The sequence below is a fragment of the Rhipicephalus sanguineus genome, chromosome 4 (assembly GCF_013339695.2).
Source record: "Rhipicephalus sanguineus isolate Rsan-2018 chromosome 4, BIME_Rsan_1.4, whole genome shotgun sequence".
NCBI classification, from domain to species: Eukaryota; Metazoa; Arthropoda; class Arachnida; order Ixodida; family Ixodidae; genus Rhipicephalus; species Rhipicephalus sanguineus.
The window spans coordinates 145,442,862-145,467,285 of NC_051179.1; the positions used below are offsets into that span (position 1 = coordinate 145,442,862).

At 48.3% G+C, this 24,424-nt stretch overlaps 1 protein-coding gene across 1 annotated transcript in view; it reads right to left on the minus strand.

Annotated features, from left to right (window-relative positions):
* Positions 1-231: 231 nt before the first annotated feature.
* LOC119390786 (uncharacterized) overlaps positions 232-24,424 on the minus strand; it is a 49,305-nt gene continuing 25,112 nt past the window's right edge. The window contains exons 3-4 of the mRNA XM_037658484.2: positions 2,675-3,862; positions 232-428 (exon numbers count right to left, since the gene is read on the minus strand). Of these exons, the coding sequence (XP_037514412.1) occupies positions 283-428; positions 2,675-3,862 (1,334 nt within the window). The 3' untranslated portion in view covers positions 232-282. The remainder of the gene's footprint in view (positions 429-2,674; positions 3,863-24,424) is intronic.

Below are 24,424 nucleotides of genomic sequence, written 5' to 3' on the forward strand. Positions count from 1 at the left end.
GACGTTAGTGGGGTCTTGGTCGACCCCGGCAAGAACTCTTTCGTGTTAAATAGGTAGACTACACAGTTGATGTGTGAAAGGGCGTAATGTTTATTACGCAGATGCGTTTACGGAATATAATATGCTTCGTAGGTGCTTTTACGCCGTGTTAATATTTACAGTGGCCCTCACCCAACAACAAGAAAAGAAAACGTTAATGTGGAACGCTGTTTTTTTTTTCAAATGCAAGATAAATAATGCAGATTAAAATCATCAGTAACAAAACAGCTCCAAATGGGCAGCCTAAACTGTCAGGCTTCTCGTCCGCTGTTTCCACCGTCTCCTATCTAAGACAGAGACGATTCCGAACAGGCCGGCGACAAAGCAGTGGATTCCAGCTTGAAGCTGGTAAAGTCCATCGTAGCTTCCTCTCGCATCTCGAAAGTAACCTAAAAACAAAGACAATTAAAAAGTGCTTGTGTGAGTGTTTAACACGCTAATAAGTAATTTCTCCTATAAATGCTTTATGAGCAAAACCTTAAAACTTCACAAACCGCGAAGTGATTTTGTGGCGCACCGTACATATTGAAATACTCCGGATTGATATTAACCAAGTGGTGATCTTTAATGTTCTAAATCCAAGTTCACGGATATTTCTCGCATTTTTCCGCCATCAAAATGAGGTCCCCATGGCAGGAAATAGAACCTCAGACCTTGAGTATAGCCGCGCAATGCCTTCGGTGCCGAGCTACCACGGCTGCCTCATTGCATTTTATCTTCTCTTATGATAAAATGCGTTTGTTATATATTGGGTATATGCTTCGTATATACATTTCGTCGTTGTCACTAAAGATATTTATGGAGCTGAACGGATTCTTAACAAAATCGTGCACATTTTTATGGCCATCATCGCAATAATGATAACAATAATTTATGGGGTTTGACCTGTTGAAACCAGGATACCTTGAGTCGAAGAGCGGCAGTTGTAGAGCCCGTTGTAAGCTCTCTTGGGCCTACTAATGCAAGTACACAAGCAAGGTACCGACTAAGCCATAAAGCATAACTTTTGTGAAGCTCGAAGCACCCACTACGCCATTATTCGTCACTCTGCGGAGAAGCAAGTCACCAGCTACACATAACATCTTTCGCTGTAAAAATTCGGCAGATCGCACGCCTTGCGAGAATCGGTTTCATGCGAAGCAGTCAGCGAGTACGTGTCTATGCTGTATTTTTTGGCTTTGAGCCAAGCGTTACGAGTTGGATCGACGTGTTTTTGTAAGTGTAGTAGTGCACATCGTGGGCTCAAAAGGCACGCCGAATACAATGGCGTTTAAAGGGTAACTTATAGTCTGACGTAAATTCAGCACTCACGGTATTTCAAGCGCAGACGTCAGTATTATCGAAACAAAGCGCACTTTAAGGTGCGATGGTGGGTATATTATAGCTAACTTTCGTTAGCGTATTCCTCCGCGGTCCGGCAACGCTTGACTGTAGCTTGCTGAATCACAGGGATAAAAATGTGACGTTTGTTAAACTGCTACAAAACCGGAACCAACAGTGGAACCACAATTGACGCTAACCCAGCATGAAACTTGGATCGTCGGAGTACATATGTAATGTTTATTGCTTTGTTATAAAATTAGGTAACTGGCACTGCAACCACAATTGATGTTGCACCAATTGATGTTTGCAAAGCGGTTTCAAGATCTGGCGTGACTGTGGGGTAGAATATCTGACTGTCACGCAGAGTGCCTAGGTTCGATTGCTGGTGGGATCACTGATTTTTATTCTTTGCATTCATCGGGTCAACGCTGCCGATGTCGGTTTTCCTTAGCGTCCTCGCCTTGAAATTACTAATGTCCGTTTTCACCATTCCAGGGTATATATAAACTACCAATCACCTGTGGCGCATACCCGCATACCGCGGTCCGTCGTATACGGATATATGCCCCACGTGTCTTGAGGAAAGAGTTTGACGACGTACGCCGCATGATTGGCATGTTATTCATGTCATGACCAGACAGTCATATTCGTCAAACCCTCTTACCCTCCTAAGCCAATTTTGGTGAACACCAAGTTAAAGAGGTGATCAAGAGAGCACCCAGAAGTAGATAGATAGATAGATAGATAGATAGATAGATAGATAGATAGATAGATAGATAGATAGATAGATAGATAGATAGATAGATAGATAGATAGATAGATAGATAGATAGATAGATAGATAGATAGATAGATAGATAGATAGATAGATAGATAGATAGATAGATAGATAGATAGATATAAACGCTCAAAGTGCCTTTGATTCACTAAGAAATGCTTCGCATTTAATAAAAGCCTGCAGCAGGAACTTTATACTACGTAGTTGTCGGATGGTGCATAGGGGTCACCTGCAATTACATCAATTAGCCCTTGCTGTTGCCGTAAGAACATTGCTGTTAAAAGGAGAGAGGAGCATAAGAGATGTAATAGCAGAGGCAGCACTTCATTACTTGCCGTTAGCTGTGTATATTATTCGTCGATTTGTTTATTTTACTATCGCTAACTATGCCGTTTGCAGAGAGGCAAACGTAGAAAATAATTTCTGTTTACTTAGCAAAGCTGATTCCGATCATCACACAACATTCTTGTGTCTGACTGGCAATTTATTCCGCTGCATGGCGAACTAAAGAAAAGGCCTTACCGGGTAAACTTACCGATGATATACGGGCTGCACAGGAGCAGAGGTAACAGCGTCACTCCACCCAATCCCCAGCTGGTTGCGACGTTCTCGATGCCGAAGTAGTCGGCAATCACCACAGGCTTCATGGCGAGCAAACAAGCAAGGAGCATGGTAGCGCATGCGCAGACGAGTATATAGGCTAGCACACAAGGCGTTGCTGGTAGGACCAGCATAGTCACAGCGAGCAAGGCGAAACTCGCGGCTACTAAAGTTGCCCTGCTCACTATCTTGCAGTCACCGATTAGAGGAAGCACAATCCGACCAAACAGCTCGGCCGGTGAACAGTAGGTCACACAGAGGTATGCCTGGCTCCGTGCTGCCCCTTTGTCGAGTGCGTAATCAACTATGGTCGCTGGAAAGACGGCCACCGTGTAGTCCATCGCCAATAACGCCAACAAGCAAACGTAAAACCTCGGCCTCGACAGTAGGCTACCGATATTGCCGAACCACGAGGGAAAATGCTTACGTTTCTCCGTAGAACAATGGATTACTTCAACTGATTCTAAAAGTTCGTTCACCGTCTTTTCCGTTCCCGTTCCTTGGCTGCCATCTTCAAGGGCTGCCACCTCGTTTCTGCTTCCTTGCGTTTTTAGAAGCGTAAGACTGCCAAGCCGGACATTAAAAACATTATCATTTTTTGAAATCTCTGGTGGGTATTCATTGTAACTGGTACACGAATATTTTCCCAGCACTTCATGTCTGTTTGCCGAGTTGCAAGTGTTTTGTACGGCACTGATGCTGTTCAGCGTGAGCGAGCTCACTGTTTGAATAGTCACGGTGGGCGCAGCGGAATTACTTTCGGTAATTTCTGGGCTTTCCACAGGAGCACAATGTGCGTTATCTAACGGCGTTGTGCTAATCCAGGAAATGCTCTTTCGTTCGTGCACTCGTGGTTTGGCCTTGCTGCTTCGGGAGTGCAAATGCCATGGAGGTTCTTTCAAGAGCAGTGTCAGAGCTGTTACGTTCATGGTGAGCGCCGCGTACACGAGCATACATCCTCTGAAGCCGTAGGCATCTCTCAGCGATGTGAGTATCTTGGGAAACAGCAACGAAGCCAGCGTGTACCCGGCATACTTCATGCCGCTGGCTACGCCCCTGTATTTGTCGAAGTGCATCATCACCACGATGACCAGCGTCACGCAGACGACTCCAACGCCCACGCCTGCGGTGTAGAAGGCACCACTGTAAGTGACACTTGGCAATTGCTATGAATTAGCCGTCTGATAGCATCTATCTTCGGTCCGATATGCCTAGCGTTCGTCTAACTTTGCGTACACCACCGTGGATATCACTGAGGAGGGGTTACTAACCTCTCTGGCCTGTGGTCGCAATTTCGCGACATACTGGATCTGAACTCATGAATCCAAAGTGAACACACCGGATAGACAAATTTTAGCTGGATCGTCATCCATGGCCACCTGGCAACAGAGGTCGGCAAACTCGCTCATGAGTCGATTCGCTCAGACTCACTCAGACTCCGATTGAGCCGTGAGTCTGAGTGAGTCAGGCTGAGTAATATTTTCGTGAGTCTGAGTCCGGTAGAGAAAAATTACAGTGACCTTGAGTCCGAGTGAGTCCGAATGAGGAAAATTTTGGTGAGTCTGAGTTCGAGTGAGCCCTGAGGGCAAAATATATTTCATGAGAGTCTCAGTGACCTCGAAATTGTATTGCCGACCTATGGTTCTATCTACTCAACTTCACCATTACTACCAGCCTTATGATGACTCACGTTTATACTCACGTCTACTCACACATACTTCAAAGCACTGGCGTTCATACGCCGTCTCACTATTTATTGATCAAAGACGTGAGTTGCAGAGGTGGGCGAGAGGAGGGGGTTTCACCTCCTCCTTGCAAATCTTTCAAGGGAAGTTCTTGATAAAAATATCTAGTGTGAGCCATCTCTTTCAAAAAGAGGTCCGTACTGGATTGTAATCATTCGTAACTCGTATTTGAAGGTATGAGATCAAAACGCGCGAAGTAGAACACCAGTTATATGGGATATTGATGTTGGCACTATGGTTGAAAAAGTTAATTATACGGTAATGGTTTCACGAGTTGACTCACTCAGACTCATATCGAGCCGTGAGTCTGAGTCTGGGTGAGTCCGAGCGAGCAATATTTTGGTGCCTCTGAGTCTGACTGAGTCCGGTTTAGAAAATTTTCAGTGAGTCTTAGTCCGAGTGAGCCTTAACAGCAAAGTATACTTCATGAGTGAGTTTGAGTGCATTTCACATTTTTGCCGATATATGCTTGGCAATAATAATAATAATTGTTGGAGCTTAAAGTCCCAAACCAACAATATTATTATGGGGGACGCCGTACAGGAGGGCTCCGGAATTATTGACCACTTGGGGTTCTTTAACGTGCACCTAAATCTAAGTACAAGGAGCCTCAATCATTTTCACCTCCATCGAAAATGCGGCCACCACGGCCGGTATTCGATCTCGCGGACCTTCGGGTCAGCAGTCGAGCGCCATAACTACTAGACTGCCATGGCGGGTCAACACCTAGCAATAAGCCGTCAGCATTTTGACATTTCTCACAGAGAAAAAGGGGCATTGCCCATGTTGCTTCCAAGTAGGCTGTCATATTGCGCGTCTCGCAGACTGCCCTAAAATGAGAAACCTGTTACATGTAAAATTTTTTGGTACGTTAACAGGGAACTATTGAGACCCACTTCCGTGTCAGAAGCCCTGTATAATTTTCCACGTAGAATTGATCAATTTCACATGTAAGAGTGAAAGTGCGTGAGACTAATTCAGGTTTCTTTAGCTCGTACTGAAGAATTTCATCCTGTCCTATCAGTGTTTTTTCAGGCAAAAAATGATGTGCAATTTCTTGAGTAGTTAATCTAAACTTTCTATGAATAAATTGCAGAAGGGTTTCTTGAAGGGCCAGTTGGTACATGATGCTGAGGGGAACAGCGCAAAAAAACGGGACGGAGAAAGACACAGCGCTTGTGTCGTGCGCTCAATCTTTCTCCGTCCCGTTTTTTGCGCTGTTCCCCTCAGTTTCTATGAATAATTTCGATGACAGCTAGATAATCAGTGAGAGTATGAACGAATTTCTAAAGTTGATCACTGCCTTACCATGAAGCCTTGTCAAAGCCTGCTTCTTCGCTGCAATGACTGAATGAATGAGGTTACATAAACTGGTCGAAGCCATATTAAGTGTGTGACGCGCGGGATTCCTTGTTACTCATTCTTTTTTTAACTTGAAAGCGTGGGCCGTTTGTCCCCAAACTAGCTCATCAGCGACGTGTCCCTACGGCCCTCACTTCTTAACAAGCGGTAGATCCTGATTAAAAAAATTACACCATTTCCCGCTAAAGGGGACGATGAGGCGACGCGAAGCCGGAGCACTTGCACGATCGCGTTCCGTTGGCGTTCTTTGGGCATGCTACCGACCTCGCGTCGTGGAACGCGAAGAGGAACGCTACGCGCGTCTTGTCTTCCCTCTAGCCTGGCCGTTAATTCTCACAGGGCGAGCGGGGAACGCGGTCGGCAGGCGTGTGAGAGGGGGCAGCGTAGGAGAGGAGAGAGAGGGGGAAGGGACGCGCATGCGCTGGTGCTCATCGCGGCGTTGCGCGGGAGAGAATTTCGGCATGTCTAGCCCGCGTTTCAGAGGAATAGTGGAAAGGAGGAGGGGAGTGGGGAAGTGGAGAGGAGAATGGGAGAGGCTAATTGGAGAGGGGAAGTGGAGAGGGTTAGTGGAGAGGGTATGCGCATGCGCAGTAAGGGTGGTCACGCCGCACACCACCACCACCGGATTGAACTCCGCCATAAGATACTTCGCATCTAATAAAAGTCTCACCATGTCCCACTAAAGGGAACCATGTGGGGATGCGAAGGAGCGCATGGGTCGACTTAAAGTTTCGTTCATCACGGGCACCTTGCCCGATGTTAACGCGTCCTTGCATGTGGAGCACACGATGGATTCACTGTAGTTGCTGTTACTCGTCCCGAACTCTTGTTGGAGCACGCCACGCGTGTTCATCGCGCGTCTGCAGAATCTCGTTCCCCGACGCCATCACGTGATTGCTGAGAGTGTAAGGGGGAGAGGACACAGCGTCTTACCCAGCCCCTTACACAGGCCTGAACGCGCTAGCGCATGCCGGTGCATTCTGACTACAATACAACGCGTTGGTTCATCGCGCGTCTGCAGAATCTCGTTCGCCGACGCCATCACAAGCTTGCTGAGAATGTAAGGGGGAGAGGCCACAGCGTCTTACCCAGCCCCTTACACAGGCCCGAACGCGCTGTCGCGTGCCAGCACACGGGGTTTTGTCTGCGTTACGCCAAGCTAGGACAGCATACGGCAGCCCTGGCCCCTAAAGTGCTTTTCACGTATCATCGTCAAGGCGGTCGAAGGACAAGACGAAGAAGATTTCTCTTTGGCGCGAGGGCGCGCGCTCTGCACGTATCATTATCAAGGCGATCGAAGAACAAGACAAAGAAGACTTCTCATTGGCGCGAGCGTGCGCTCAATATGTTACAGATGGCTATGGTAGGTTTTAGAAGCCAATGGAACTACGGACAAAGCCCAGCGCAAAAGCTGCTTCGAATCTAAAAAGAGAGTCGGCGCTGCATGAGGAAATAGCTCGCCCGAAAGGGAAAAAAGTTTAATCCACCCCTTTACAGCACGAAGCTACAAGGGCATCCACACGGATTTCATAGAAAAACTCGTCTCACTCATAGGTTCGAACACGGTACCTTCCTCCGGGCGTCGCAGCACTGTACTCAGTAGCATCGTGTTTCGAGCTGTCGATGGCTTTTAACAGACCGTACAGGTGTAATAAGTGAAGTGCGCGAATGGGACGAAGGCGCATATTCAAAGACGACGGCAGAAACTGCGGATGCGAGCACCGTTGGTGAAAAATCTCCAAAGAAGATGTGGAGATACAACGCGTGAGCATATGAAAGACCCGCTCAACCAATGGGCACCCTCAACGGCGGTTCGGAGAAAAGCCACGGATTCAAAAGAGCAGAGCGGATGGACGTGGCCGAGACGTGGCGAAGTAAAGAAGGTGCCCAGGGCATGGGAGTGGCGGCCGGCGGAGTACCTGTGCAAAGGCCGCTGTGGGCTCCCACCTGGGCACGCAGACAACCTCCTTCCAAACGTCTGGCCAGACCCAAGCTTCCCGTCGCCTGGCGTTAAACAGGCAAGACCGGCGTCTCTCGTGTCAACCCTATTCTGGCCGAACACCCTTTCGGCGAACGCCGAAAGGGCGTGCGGCCGTTGACCCCGACTTGGCGGGCGCATTTTTCAGCATTTTCACCGACGGTTGAGCGTCGCCACCACCTCATATGTTTCTGAAGCCTGCACGTGTTCCTCCTTGATGGTGTCCGCGCCTTTCACCAGGAAAGGTGACATTTTAACACGAAAGTGTTTTATGCCGGGGTCCACCAAGACTTTCATGACGTATTTCCGTGATGGAAATACGTCAGCAAAATGAACGCCATCAGATGGCAAAGAGAAAAAACTATAAAAAAATGTTCTGCTCACAGGAGTCGAACCCACCACCTCTCGGTCCGCGACGATAGGTGACGGGAATGTAGCCCACGGAGCTACCGCTAAACTTTTTAGGGGCGAAGCTCCTTAAGGGGGCACCCGTTCGTCCCTCGTAATCGTCGTCGTCGTAGTAGTAGCAGTAGTAGTAGTCGTAGTCCGTAACAAGTCTTACGCTTTGACCTCCAAGGTGGTGCCGTGAGATTTTTCCTGTGCGTTGTTGAACAATAAAAAATTCGTAGCGTGCGCGTTAACTAAAAGCCGAATTCTTCTGTCTCTCATTCCCCATTAGCAGCCATTGGCATGTTCCAGTAGGAAACGTTAGTAGAAGTAGAAGTGTAAGTGTTAGCTAAAAGCCGACTTCTTCTGTCTCTCATTCCCATTAGCAGCCATTGTTTACCTCCAAGGTAGTGCCTTGTGAGATTTCTCCTGTGCGTGATTAAACAATAAAAATTTTGTTCAAAACGCCGTTGATTGATGAAATAAACCAACGAAAGACGCCAGATGTTTTGTAAAAGCAAAACGAAAGAACGCCAGATGTTTCTAAAGCAAAACGAAAAGACGCCAGCTGCTTAACGAAAGACGCCAGATTTTTCGAAAGCAATGGTTTTCTAAACAATGAAAATTCACAGCGTACATGTAAAATTAAAGTGAGCTGCAAGTCGTCATAACTCATCTAACCTTTAGTCTAAACGCGCCCGATCTCACGTCGGTGATGATGTACTGGGCAGAATTCACGGAAGATTCACGGTTTACCGATGAACCTCCGCAGCTTCGCCCACTCATCATCATTCACTCCGTGGATATGCTGTGATTTTTTCTTTATTGGCGCTACCGGAAAACGCATAAAGGAGGCTACATTAACGCGCCTTTTATCTTTTAGATGCGAAGTATCTTAAGGCGGAGCTCAATCCGGTGGTGGTGGTGTGCGGCGTGACCACCCTTACTACGCATGCGCATACTCTCCCCACACACCTCCTCTCCCCTCCCCCTCACCATTCCCCCTGTCCTCTACCCCTCTCCCCTTTCCTCTCTCCACTCACGCTCTCTCCTTCCCCTCTCCCATACCCCTCTCCCCTGCCCCTCTCCACTCTTCATCTGAAACGCGGGCTAGACATGCCGAAATTCTCTCCTGTACAACGCCGCGATGAGCTCGAGCGCATGCGCGTCCCCTCCCCTTCTCCCTCCTCTCCTACGCTGCCCCCTCTCGCCCGCCTGTCGACCGCGTTCTCCGCTCGCCCTGTGAGAATTAACGGCCAGGCTAGATGGAAGATACGACGCGCGTAGCGTCCTTCTTCGCGTTCCACGACGCGAGGTCGTAGCATGCCCAACGAACGCCAACGGAACGCGATCGTGCAAATGCTCCGGCTTCGCATCGGCTCATGGTCCCCTTTAGCGGGAGATGGTGTAATTTCATACTTTCCTCTCCAAGTACTCTTGGTTAACGGGGTGGTGTCGCCACCTGAACGCGGTAGCGAGAAGTAATGCGTGGCCTCCGCAATTAGCTGCAGCAACGCGACCTTGCCGCGACCGTCCCATTCGGCGAGCTTTCAATAGGAGAAGTGTTTTTTCACCAACTCTTTAAAACAACGTGAGGTGGCGGCTTTAGCCCTAGCTTCGCTCATAGCATCCATCCATATTGAAAAATAGCTCTCCGACGCTCGCCTGGCTGTCGCACCGCGTTTCCTGCTCGCCCTGTGAGAATTAACGGCCAGGCTAGAGGGAAGACACGACGCGCGCCGCGTTTCTCTTGGCGTTTCACGACGCTTTGAGGAACTACATATCGAGTATCTGAGTGTTTACTATGTGCTTGTTGATGCCATCTTTGTGCGGTATTACCTATATGCGGTTGCTGAGGTATATGTTAATAACTTCTGCTACCGAGAGGGCATAGCCGTATCTATCGGGGGGGGGGGGGCAAGGGGGGCGCTAACCCCCCCACTGAGAAATGGTGGGGGGCGGAGCCCCCCCCCACTTTCGACAGTGGTTATTGTCGACTGCAGACTGGGAAAGTAACAATTCAGGCAATGTTTTACTTGAACGCAGCAAGAACGTAATTTTGTAATAAAATTTGTCCTACGATTCTGCTGGGACGACTGTCCTCAGTACGTGTGTCATGACCACGCACTGTATAGGCTACCTGCTGTTGCGGCTGCCTATGCGGCTGAATACTGTGCGGGCTGCCTATTCCAAGCTTGTGCGTCTTGCGCTCAAGCATCGCAAAGGAGGCTATCGCTCAGCATGGGCTCTATAACATTACAGGAATCTGTCATGATTTTATTTTGTGCTGCCTGGCCTGAAATTTATGTAATCGGCGACGCAAATATGGGCGGGAACCATTGACGTTTTATAGCCCGATCAAACGCTCTCCTTTTTCAGGAAATTCAGTTCCTTTCTTATAAAACGAATAACATTGCCACTGCTTCGTATTCAAGCTGCTGTGAGTTAACGAGTGTGCAGAAGCGTACAGTATTTTAGTTGTGCCTAGCCAGGACAGCTAAAGTAGATTCCTACTTTTAGTCTCCGATTAGCCTGCTTCACTTGGCTTATCATATTGTAGCCTGCAGCGATCCTGGCGGCTTGTAACAAGGCAGTGGAATTGAGCACATTGAGAAGCCCGGCTTTCAAGTTTGGCCCGTTACTTGATCTACCTCAGGAGATGATCAGCGCCCGCGGTTTTCTGGACTAAGAAGGCTGCCTACCTGAAAAGGATTGTATCTGTTCCTAATAATGTTTACTTCTCTTTCTACCTCTTTGTCAGCAACGATGAGTTCACAGAGAGTTGTACGCGCGCAAAAACAGCTCAACATCGTTAAACTACAAAGGAAAATATCTATTATAAACACATGAATCCATCTCGCCCGCTGCTATAAGCAGCCGCTGCCAATGTGATTGACGGGCCGGACTTCTTAAACTACGTTCGGAAAGAGACACTGTCTGGCTATTCCAAAAAAATGAGTTATTGTTCAGCACAGTAATATGCTGCTTATTGTGCACACTTCATTTTAACGCCGCAAGTTTTCGCAGACTTGTGACGCCGCGTAACAAGGAAGCGAGTTGATCGCGGCGCTGCGCAGGAGAGAATTTCGGCATGTCGAGCACGCATTTCAGAGGAGTCAACCGAAGCAAGCGCTGGACTGAACGCGCGCAGCGATCTACCACTTGAAGGAAAGGAGACTAGAGAAAAGCACTTTCCATTATTGTAAGATTTTCAATTTCTCTCTATACACAAACATACCCCATGATGATGGCATTCAGGCTCTTGCGAAATCCTACAGAGAAAATGCACCGGCCTCTTCTCGACGCCCGATTGTCCTTGAAACTCCAGCCAAGATCGTCCTCGAATTAAACAGCTTCGAATTTGACAACCAATATTTTCTTCAAATAAATGGAACGGCGATGGGAACAAGAATGGCGCCGAACTATGCCAATATATTTATGCACGAGATCGAATCCAGTTTTCTGTCAACATATCCCACGAGCCCCGCCTTCTATAAGCGGTACCTGGATGACATCTTTCTTATTTGGACGGGCACTGAAGGACAACTAATTAAATTTATTGATGCATTTAACAACGTTCATAAAAACATTTCCTTCACGCATACTTATTCTACAACTGAAATTAACTTTCCTGATGTTAACGTAAGGGTGGAAGGGGGTAAACTGATAACTAGTGTTTACAGGAAGCCTACAGACGCGCAACAATACCTCCACTTCAAGAGCTGTCATCCGCGGCATTGCAAAACCAGCATCCCATACTCCCAGGCACACCGATTTAGGAGAATATGCTCTGAAACAAAGGACTTCAAAGAGAACACGGACCGTCTACGTAGCGTCCTTATCAAGCAGCATTATCCACCTCCAATCATCGACGACGCAATACAAAAAGCAGCGAATCTGAACCGCCACCAAATCCTACACAATCAGAACAAAGAAAGTAAAGGGGAACGAAGCAACCTAATTCTTACATTCACTAGTAACGCGCCGAATGTTAACAAAATTCTCAAAAAGCATTTCAATATCATTAAACAAAGCGACAGCCTCAAAAAGCTCTTCACTGTCCCGCCGCGGGTGGTATACAGACGCCCGAAAAATGTGAGGGACTGTGTAGTACACTCTAAAACAAAAAGAACAGGACAAGTTGGCTGTCATCCCTGCGGGAAAAGTAGATGTCAGGTGTGCAAGCACATGCTAACAACGACGATAGCTGAAAGTACGCATGGTAATTTTACACACACCATACATTGTTGTCTACCAAACGTTGTCTACTTGTTGGAATGTGGAATCTGCGCTAAACAATACGTTGGACAAACTGGTACACCTTTTGGAATCAGATTCAACAACCACCGCTCGCATGTGAACACACTACCGAACCTTCCCCTTTCCAAACATATTAAGTCAGAAGGTCACAGTTTCGATTCCATTAAAGTAACACTACTCCAAGGAACTTTCCGCTCCCAGAGAGAACGTGAACAGCGTGAAGCATACTTAATACACAAATTCAACACCGTTGAACATGGAATAAATGAACATCCGGGTGCTCTTCCTGTTTTACGTGCCTTAAAGCGCAAATATTACTTTAAATGAAACTAACATCAACCCAACAAAATACGCGGCAAAGATGCATGTGTAAGCCAATGCCATCGGTGATCGTACCTGCAGTGTTTTTCACCCTCTCATGTGTGCCGTCTTTTACCTTCCCCTGCTTTGTATTGTGCAGCGCTTGGAAAGAGCAGCAATCAATCAATCTAAGTGGAAGCCGGCCCTCCCTCTTCCTTCTTGCCCCAACCTTCTTTTTTCTTTTTTTTTTCCCTTCTGTAGATCCTTGAACGGAAGTCGCTAATGTCACTCAACGTGTTCGTTCTCGCTTTGGAAGCGGGCGTCGTTTATCAGACAAACGAGCAGGCTCGGCAACAAGTCAGATGGTATACAAGACTCTTTCGGCATGGCCCAAAAGTACAATACGCAGCGTCAACAGTGCTCACCGACACCCACTTAACCCCCCCCCCTTTTTTTTCCTTTTTTCTTTTTTTCCTCCGGTCAGCCTGTTTGAATCGCACACCGGCTGTTTTTAACTCGAGCCGGCGCTTCGTCCAGCCCTACGGGACAGAATAGAGCGACGAATTTTAACGATGAGTAATAGCCGACGCATAAGTATAAGCTCTGTCGCGAAGCACTCCGCTGTTGCGGTGGCGTGTTACTCCTCGCTCCTGATGGGCCCTAAGCAAACTTTTTTCTCCCTCCCGCTCCTTCTCTCTCTCTGTCACCTCCTTCCCCTCTCATTTGATGTCCATATAAACACGGAAATATGCACGAACATTTCGTCTTGAGAAAGGTCAGGCTCTGACCGAAACGTCGACGTAATAAATGAAGTTTTCTTGAAGTGCCACCTCTCATACTTATATATATATATATATATATATATATATATATATATATATATGTATGTATAAGGAATAAGGAAAGAAACTACGATACGACTTTCGTTAGTTCGGCACTGTATATTTTCACTAACGTTTCGTCTAGTGGACCAGACTTCGTCCACCAGACGAAACATTAGTGAAAATATATAGCGCCGAACCAACTAAAGTAGTAGTCTCTTTCTTCATTCCTTATTCTATCGGGGTCCGCGTGATTCTTTTCCCACTAATTATATATATATATATATATATATATATATATATATATATATATATATATATATATATATATATATGAAAGAAAACTAGTCACAGTGAACAACATAACAACATTTATTTTGAGCTTATTCTGTACGAATGCATCAAAGAATGCATTCGTACATGGCGTACGGGTTTAAGTACAGATTTTGTCATTACATAGATGTAGACACACCATCGTGATTCGTTGGACTATGACATGGGAGGGGCCAGAACAACAACAACAACAGCAAACAAATCCCAGGGAGAGAGCGACACGCATACAAGATGACACACACAGCATTGCACTGGCGGGGTCAGAACATACACAAAATAAATAACAAACAGCGAAACGAACCTACGTGTGTGGTTCGGAACGAGAGGCGAAGGGGAAAAAAGAAAAAAATGACAAAGATGCGAACGCACTTACCACGCTAAATGGGGAGTCCCATCAACTACGCGACTAAAGAAGAATACGCTCACGGACGCCGGATGTAAACGTGCCACACGCGTTTCCTTGCTACCTCCAAAAAGCGCGTCAAAAGCAGTTAAGTGTTTGCCCATCCATGCGCCTTTTAGAGAAGGGGGTTTGGTACGGCTTTTGAGGTCGACCGGTCTCCGCGGGCATCTTCAGGTGCTCGCGGTAATGACCATAGCCCTCCCTCAAAAAGAAGGATACGACTCGCCGGTGAACAAGATTGAGGACAGCTGCTGTTAGGCGCAATGTGTGGGCACATGACATATTTCTTTCAATCAAGAGACATGATAAACATATACATATACATGTACATATGCGTACATGCACACACACATATAGTTACATACGGATACACATACACATGCACATACGTACTCACATGAACCAACAACCGATGTTCGAGCGGAAAAAAAAAAGAAAAAAGGGGGGGGTACCGCATTCGTACTTGCAGGAAGGGGAGAACGAGCACGCACGTAATACCCGTAATCACAGTACCAAACTTAATGACATATGTATTTATCAAGAAATTGGTCCAGGCTTCAAATAGCACAATGCGCGACGTGTGTAATCACATGTGTACATGCATGCACATCAGGGTAAACGGATGCTTCAAATTCTGCATCCCGAGTACAAAAGTTTCTTCGGAATCGGTCACCTAGTTGCCGGCAGAATCAAATTTTTCGGGTTCGTTGCAGGTCAAGCATAATAATCGGCCTATGCTTTCATTTATGCCACCAGAGGCACTGTTAAATTTGTGGATCAGGTATGATTCACCAGGGCTGGGCAGTATCGCGATACAAGAGCATCGCGATAGTATTTCAGAGATACTTTTGAGTATCTGTATTTCTGTATCGAGATACATTTAAAAAATGTATTTGTATCTCAGTAGTGAAATACATTTACAATGTATCGCCTGTATCGCGATACTATGCTGGACTCGGGTATCTCGTTACATTGTTTTTTTGTGTCGGAAATGGGTTGAGGCGTGTTTCCAATGGGGGAATGGCGTCTTTTCTTTCTTTTTTTTTTGTGCCAAGACAAGCAAAGGCGCGCCGCGGGTCGCCGACAAATAGGGCGGCGATGGTTTCCGCTCAAGCACAGAATCGTCCATGTGGTAAAACGCGCGACGGCGCAGACGGCAGAATCGCGGCGGCAGTGTTGTCGGCCTCTGCAGACGTAAGTCGCTGTCTCTCAAGGTCAGTGCAGCACGCCTAATTTGTTTCGGGTGGCAAGCCATTACTTTGCGACCCCCCGCGCGTGCGTTCGCGTGCGTTCAGTTCTCAAAGCGGCGGCACTTCCAAAAGCAGTTCCCGTAGTCGCGGCGGAAGTGACTAGAAGATGGCTATCTTTGACGGGCTTTCAGCCACCTCTCCAATGTCACGGAGCGTTCCTAATTGATGACATGCGTGAAACGGTCTCTGTGGTAGCAGGCTCCCCCACCGCTGGAGCCGACTTCGCCTGTTGCGGCTTTCTGAAATGGGTGCTGATAGCGTCGGTGGTGGTGACATCTTCATTGAAGCCGACAGGGTCAGACAGCTTAGGATTCCGAAGATGGGGACAGACTTCAGATTCTGAACAGTCAGAACAACCCAAGTGAGGGCGGAAGCGTTTCGGTATCTAGGTGACCCGAGAAGAGATATCGCCACGCTGCAGCGCAATCCGGCTATGAAGGCGATATTTATTCACTACAACACGAATTTGTGCTCGCCTTCAGCAGTAGACAGACTTTTTCTTTCGTGGGTCTTGTGCTGAGGCTGAACCGACGCTGTTAGAAGACAGCCTATTTGAGATGCTCACACAGCAACCTTCTCAGCAAAGCAGATCTTATGTGCAAAGTAAATGCATACTTTTCCTCAATTCACTGGTATTCATTAGTGATTCGAGTGATTTGCTTAAAGTGTGCTATTTCTAGCATAGCTTAGTTTGTTCGCCAAGTATGTCGATTTCGGCGTCCAATACTTGTTACTGTTGCTGTAAAATAGTGTATTTTTATTGCACTTGATACTTGTAATTATGTCATTATTGCTAATTATGTATTTTGTCCACCTCCTCCCCTGCAAAGTCTTAATTGTGCTGAGTGTACTGTAATAAATAAATAAATGACCTGAACGTTTCGATGCGCTGTAACTTTAATTACAACACCATGCTGCAGTAATAAGTGTCTTTGCGTAGTACGAGCATCCTTCAAATAAAAAAAGTATTCCAGTATCTGTATCGCTGTAACTGTATTCCGGAATACTTTTTTCGTCTTATTACAAAAGTATCTCCGAAATATCCCGTTACGTTAACAGCAAATGTATCTCAGCATCTGTATTTCAGGCTTCCAGTTCATGTATTTCGATATCTGTATTCCGGAATACTTTTCTGAGTATCTCTGCCCAGCCCTGTGATTCACGAGCCTCCCGGTCATAATGTGTTTTGAAATTGGATTGGAGTACCGCCGCGGAACATGTATGGAAGGGGTGGCCAAGGTTATTAACATGTTTAGATAGAGGAAGGTGCGGTAGAGCATTTACGTGTGCTCTGTGATTATTGATTCTCATCCTGAACGCAGTCTCAGTTTGACCAATGTACTGTGCATGGCATAAGGTGCAATCGAGAAGGTAGATTATGTTCGCGCTGTCACAGTTGAAGTTGCCTCTTATCTGATAAGAAAACGAAGACGCGGTACTTGTGACGGTGGACACTTTGTTCATCATTGGACAGAGTTTGTACCTAGGCTTGTTGCAGGGGCCGCTGCCTGTGAATTCAGGAGTGTTGACTTTAGAGGACGTTACAATATCTCTAATGTTCTTCGCCCGTCTGTAGACAACGCGTGGAGGTTCCGGGAAAACACATCGTAACTTGTCGCTTTCAAGTAGAATGTTGTTCTGAGGATGCGGTTTATGTTAGGCGGGGAAGCTGAATATGTTAGAATGAGATTGGGAGTAGTATTTGCAAGTTCGGATTCTGTCTTCTTTATCAGGTGGCGGCGGTCCTTCTTTTCAGATTTCCTAATAGCATCGTTGATGACAGACTGTGGGTATTGTTGCCGTGTGAGGTCAGTGCTTAGTTGTTGACAGTTGGAGGCGAAGTCGGCCTGGCCAGAACAAATACGCCTAAACCGAAGAGACTGGCTGTACGGTATGCCGAGTTTACCGTGCTTGACGTGGTTGCTGCTAAAATGAAGGTATTGGTGTCGGTCGGTTGGCTTCCTATACACTGAGGTCACGAGCTTATGGTCTGATATTTTCACTGAAACGTCAAGGAAGTTAATGGTAGAGGCCAAATATGAATGGGAGAATGAAATATTCTCGTGGGCATTGTTGAAAGCACTTATGAAATTCCTGAGTTTCTCTTCCCGGTGGCACCAAATGAGAAAGATATCATCGATGAACCTTCGATAAAAAAGGGGTCGGAATGGGGTGCTGCTTAAAAAATCAGACTCAAGTTTGCCCGTAAAAATATTGGCATAGTTGGGGCCTATCTTTGTTCCCATCGAGGTTCCATTAGTTTGGACATAGTGCGTGTTGTTAAACTCGAAGTTGTTCATCTCCCGAACGAGCTTCAGAAGTGTTCTGAGAGTTTCGCCGTCAATTGAACTGTTCTGGGGTGAATCTTCGTACGCCTGAACAACAGATTTAATGCCATCCGAATGAGGAATGTTCGTGTACAAAGATGAGACGTCAAGTGTAACCAGCAGACTATCTTTAGGTATAACCAGACCAATAATGTCAGCCAGAAAATGGTTGGTGTCTTTGACATAGGAAGGTAATGTTGGAGGAATGTCTTTGATTAGGCTATCGATGAAACTGGATATTGGTTCAGTTACTGTTCCTATGCCGGAAATAATAAGTCTGCCTGGATTGCCTTCTTTGTGTATTTTGGGAAGCATGTAGAATCTTCCAGGAACTGGACTTAAAGCTTGAAGTGACGCTGCAGTTTTTTCGGTAATCTTTTTGTTTTTCACAAATGTCGCCAATGTCTGGCGCACTTCGCTTTTGAAGTGAGTCGTCTGATCGGTATCAGTTAAACTACAGAAGGAAGTGTCGCTTAGCTGTTTGCGGGCCTCACTAATGTAGTCCTGTTGGTTCATGATAACAATCGCACCACCTTTGTCAGCGGGCTTGATTATTATGTCCGAACGTTCGCTTAGACCATGTAGTGCCTTCTCCTCACTCTTAGAGAGATTTTTTTGGTATGGCGATTGGTTCCTGTATTCGGATAGAATGTCACGTTGGACTGCTTTGATGTAGATGTCTAAGCATTTATCCCGTTGGGAAGGAGGAGTCCAATGACGTAGTGATGGTAGCCTAATGTCAATGTTCGTTTCCTGTGTTCTGCCATAATAGTACTCGTTTAGCCTAGGTGCAAACTCTGTCCAATAATGAACAAAGTGTCCACCGTCACAAGTACCGCGTCCTCGTTTTCTTATCAGATAAGAGGCAACTTCAACTGTGACAGCGCGAACATAATCTACCTTCTCGAGTGCACCTTATGCCATGCACAGTACATTGGTCAAACTGAGACTGCGTTCAGGATGAGAATCAATAATCACAGAGCACACGTAAATGCTCTACCGCACCTTCCTCTATCTAAACATGTTAATAACCTTGGTCACCCCTTCCATACATGTTCCGCGGCGGTACTCCAATCCAATTTCAAAACACATTATGACCGGGAGGCTCGTGAATCATATCTGATCCACAAATTTAACAGTGCCTCTGGTGGCATAAATGAAAGCATAGGCCGATTATTATGCTTGACCTGCAACGAACCCGAAAAATTTGATTCTGCCGGCAACTAGGTGACCGATTCCGAAGAAACTTTTTTACTCGGGATGCAGAATTTGAAGCATCCGTTTACCCTGATGTGCATGCATGTACACATGTGATTACACACGTCGCGCATTGTGCTATTTGAGCCTGGACCAATTTCTTGATAAATACATATGTCATTAAGTTTGGTACTGTGATTACGGGTATTACGTGCGTGCTCGTTCCCCCCTTCCTGCAAGTACGAATGCGGTACCCCCCCTTTTTTCCTTTTTTTTTTCCGCTCGAACATCGGTTGTTGGTTCATAGTGAGTATGTATGTGCATGTGTATGTGTATCCGTATGTAACTATATGTGTGTGTGCATGTGCGGATATGTACATGTATATGTATATGTTTATCATGTCTCTTGATTGAAAGAAATATGTCATGTGCCCACACATTGCGTCTAACAGCAGCTGTCCTCAATCTTGTTCACCGGCGAGTCGTATCCTTCTTTTTGAGGGAGGGCTATGGTCATTACCGCGAGCACCTGAAGATGCCCGCGGAGACCGGTCGACTTCAAAAGCCGTACCGAACCCCCTTCTCTAAAAGGCGCATGGATGGGCAAACACTTAACTGCTTTTGACGCGCTTTTTGAAGGTAGCAAGGAAACGCGTGCGGCACGTTTACATCCGGCGTCCGTGAGCGTATTCTCCTTTAGTCCCGTAGTTGATGGGACTCCCCATTTAGCGTGGTAAGTGCGTTCGCATCTTTGTCATTTTAGGGGCGAAGCTCCTTAAGGCGGCACCCGTTCGTCCCTCGTAGTCGTCGTCGTCCTAGTAGTAGCAGTAGTAGTAGTCCTAGTCCGTAACAAGTCTTACGCTTTGACCTCCAAGGTGGTGCCGGTGGGAGATTTTTCCTGTGCGTTGTTGAACAATAAAAAATTCGCAGCGTGCGCGTTAACTAAAAGCCGAATTCTTCTGTCTCTCATTCCCCATTAGCAGCCATTGGCATGTTCCAGTAGGAAACGTTAGTAGAAGTAGAAGTGTAAGTGTTAGCTAAAAGCCGACTTCTGTGTCTCATTCCTATTAGCAGCCATTGTTTACCTCCAAGGTAGTGCCTGGTGAGATTTCTCCTGTGCGTGATTAAACAATAAAAATTTTGTTCAAAACGCCGTTGATTGATGAAATAAACCAACGAAAGACGCCAGATGTTTTGTAAAAGCAAAACGAAAGAACGCCAGATGTTTCTAAAGAAAACGAAAAGACGCCAGCTGCTTAACGACAGACGCCAGATGTTTTCTAAAGCAATGGTTTTCTAAACAATGAAAATTCACAGCGTACATGTAAAATTAAAGTGAGCTGCAAGTCGTCATAACTCATCGAACCTTTAGTATAAACGCGCCCGATCTCACGTCGGTGATGATGTACTGGGCAGAATTCACGGAAGATTCCCGGTTTACCGATGAACCTCCGCAGCTTCGCCCACTCATCATCATTCACTCCGTGGATATGCTGTGATTTTTTTTTCTTTTTTTTCCCCTCCGCCTCTCGTTCCGAACCACACACGTAGGTTCGTTTCGCTGTTTGTTATTTATTTTGTGTATGTTCTGACCCCGCCTATACTCTGCTCTTCACAGAGTGCAATGCTGTGTGTGTCATCATGTATGCGTGTCACTCTCTCCCTGGGATTTGTTTGCTGTTGTTGTTGTTGTTCTGGCCCCTCCCATGTCATAGTCCAACGAATCACGATTGTGTGTCTACATCTATGTATTGACAAAATCTGTACTTAAACCCGTACGCCATGTACGAATGCATTCTTTGATAAAGGCCGGTCCCCGGCCGAAAGCTCAGAATAAATGTTATGTTTTTCACTGTGACTAGTTTTCTTTCGTATAATTAAACCAATAGCCAGGAACATTCTTTCGAAAACCTATATTATTATATATATATATATATATATATATATATATATATATATATATATATATTCGTGAATTCGAGAGTGATTCGTGAAAGAAATGAAAAGGGGCGCTATTTTCTGCCTCCTGTCGTGGGGGCACGGCTCAGCGCCCTTAGGAATGGGGAAGGGGAAGTAAAGATGATAGAAGAAAGGAAGATAGAAGGAGTGATTAGCGTGGCAAGAGTGTCTTGTCCACGAAGGCGGGAGCACGAAGCCAAAGGGCTCGTCTATAAGGTGGCGAGGTCCGCAGAAGCCGCAAGCTCGAGGAAGGCTCGCAGGGCTTGCAGCTTTGAACGTGCAGGAAAGAGAAAGTCCTCCACCGTTGTGGCAGGGAGACCGAGCAGGCGATAGCGGCGCGCCATCAAGCGTCGTTCAGCGGCCCAGGGCAGGGCAGGCGCAAATTATATGGTGCAAAGTTTCGTCGTCACCGCATCTGCGGCACGCAGGCGATGAGCAGCGGCCCTTGGAAAACATGCGTGCCGCAGGCCAAGCACTGCCGGTCCGCAGGCGAAGCAGTAGCCACCGCTCGCGTCTCTCCAGGCCGGTCTCTGGTAGGGGTGGCGGTGGTTTGCCGCTTGCCACGCGCGTGTCAGGGTGGGCCGCTGGAAGCAGCTGCCGCAGTCGTTGCCGGGAGTAGTCTGACAGGGCTATCGCCTTGGTGACTGGGGTGTCGCCGTGGTGTGCTGTCTTAGCGGCGGCGTCGGCCTCCTCGTTACCGGCTATCCCAACGTGCGAGGGAAGCCAGTGAAGGGACAGACGCACACCGCTAGTTTCGATGGCGGTTAGCTTGGCGTGCAGTAACGCCACGGTAATGCCGGCTTGGTCTGGCTGCAGCAGCGCTTGTAGGGAGTCGCACAGGATCGCCACGGGCAGCTGGGGTGGCATAGCAGCGAGGTAGTCAGCTGCCAAGTGAAGGCCAGCCAATTCTGCTGCAGTGGAGCTGGCGTGGAAGGGAAGGCGACACCGGATGGTCATCCCAGTCGTTGGTATGACACAGGCAGCCGCGGCCGAGCGGGGGCTGTCGCGGACTGACCCGTCCGTGAACACCAGGAGGTGCCCCCGCAGCCTGTCGTGGAGCTTCGCCACGGCTGAGTGGTGGAGCTCGCACACCGGTGTTCGCCTTTTGCTGAGGTTGCCCAGCTCCAAATGCACGTCCAGAGGCTGCTGGTGTGGTGGAGGGGGCTGGATAGGACAGGGAGCCGCGGGCACCAGTGCTTCATAGAGTGTGCAGATTTGTCCCATTCGTGAAGCTGGTCGGCTCCGCAGTCTCCGTAGCAGGGCATCGCCCCCTGGGGCCCTGTGGAGACGGTCCACATGATGCAGCGCCTGTCGCAGCATAAGGAGAGACAGCGGCCACGTTTGGGCCTCTGCCAATGAAGCAGCCACGGGCGACTGGCGCGGGAGTCCCATGAAGCGCCGAATCGCCATGCGGTGTTGCCGCTCCAACTGCTCCTTGCGGTGTTGCGCCAGCTGCACCAGAGGCAGTGCGTAGGTTTGCACTGCCGTTGCAGCCCCCTGGTAGAGCTGAAGTGCCAGTCGCGGGGTGCACCCTTGGCCCCTGCTCAACAGCTTGCCCACAGCAGTGTGAACCCTGGTGGCCTTGAAGGTCGCGAGTTTGACGGCTGGTATCCAAGTGAGGCGGTGATCGATCTTTAGCCCCAGTTATGTCACCGCCTTGCTCCACGGGATTGGCCGGTCTCCCAACACAAGCCTTCGGATGGCCCTCCGCGCAGCGACTCTGGGGTGAACCAGCAGCGCCTCCGTCTTCGTGGGGGACACGATCAGCCCGATCGTTCTGAAGAAAGAGGTCACAGCATCCAGGGAGCGTTGCAGGGAGCGCCTGATGGCAGTGAGGTTCCGCCTGGGCCCCCTAACCCACAGTGCCACGTCGTCTGCGTACAAGGAGCACTGCGTGGGGTAGCGCTTGTCAACCGGTAGCATTCCAGGTAGCCCTGCCAGCACCAGGTTGAACAAAAAGGGGCTCAGGACAGAACCTTGTGGGACGCCGGCTGTCACTGGCCTTGGATCGCTGACCGCGCGTCCAACTCTAACCCGGAGGGTCCGTCCGGCTAGGAAGGCACGGATGAAAGCACGCAGAAAGCCCGTGATGCCGAGTGCGTCCAGAGCACTTTCTATGACCATATGTGGCAGGCCGTCGAAAGCGCTTTGGACATCCAGCAGTACAAGGAGGGCCACCTCGCCCTTGCTCCTGGCCTCCTCCAGGGTGGAGACGACGTCCGCAATTGAGTCTGCTGTGCAGCGGTGGCGCCGGAAGCCTGTCTGCTGCTCTGGATAGGAACTCCGTTGCCCCAGCAATCCAACTCAAGCGTGCCAGAGCTATGGCTTCCATGAGCTTGCAGGCAGCAGAGGTAAGAGAGACGGGCCTGTAGGATGCAATGGCTGCACCAGGGCGGCCATGTTTCCGGACGGGCACCACCACAGCAGTCAGCCAGGCCTCAGGTAGGGTGCCGCTCTGCCAAACGTCAATGAAAGCCCTCAACAGGCGTTGTCGTGCAGCCACATCCAGGTTACGCAGCATCTGGTATGTGATGCCGTCGGCGCCGGGGGCACTTCGGCGCTTGGTTCTGGCCAGAGCAGCATTCAGCTCGTGCTCGAAAATGGGCTCCTGGCACAGAGCTGCAATTTGGCTGGCAGTCCAGGCAGGGTGGTGGCCTTGCGGCGGCTTGGGGGTAGGCGTGGTGGTGATGGCCGCAGGTGGCTAATGGCATGCTAACGGCGAGCTATTTATATATACCATTTACTTCAGCGTGTTTTCTTTCTCCCCAGCGAGACGGCACGAAGTGCGCGAGGGGCGCGCTTTAAAGGTCATCGCCACGCTTGTAGCGTTGCGCGCGCGCTCCTCCGTGCACTTCATCCTACAGGGCGTGGTCGCGTGTGTGCGCGCTTATCTCATGATGTCCGCGCTGAAAGTACTGAGCGTATGAAGGTCTCTTCGCTTGCTGCAGCGGCCGCGTTGGCGAAACGTGCACGCTGTTGAAACAGAAATAAGTAACAACTGCGACACTCGCCTGCTGTGAAACTCGCACTCGCCCTGTGTGTGTTCTTTTCATGCGTCCTTTGCGCTTGAGCGACACGATGGAAATTTCGAGTTGCTTTCCGTTCTTCGCGTTACATTCCAATTTGTTGCTATCGCATTCATGCTTCGCCGTTGCTGCGAAGCTGTGACTTTAGGAGCTTGTTGCTTATGCTCGCGCCTTGTCCATTGTCGGCGGCGTGTGCACTAGTTCTCATTGGTCCCGCCATAGGCGCAGCTGCGCTCTCTCCGGTGATTTCAAGAATGCTCACTTGATTGCGCGCCGCTGCTCAAGGCGGCGCACATCACGCTCGGCGCATGCGCTAGTTAGATAGGTGACCGCTAGA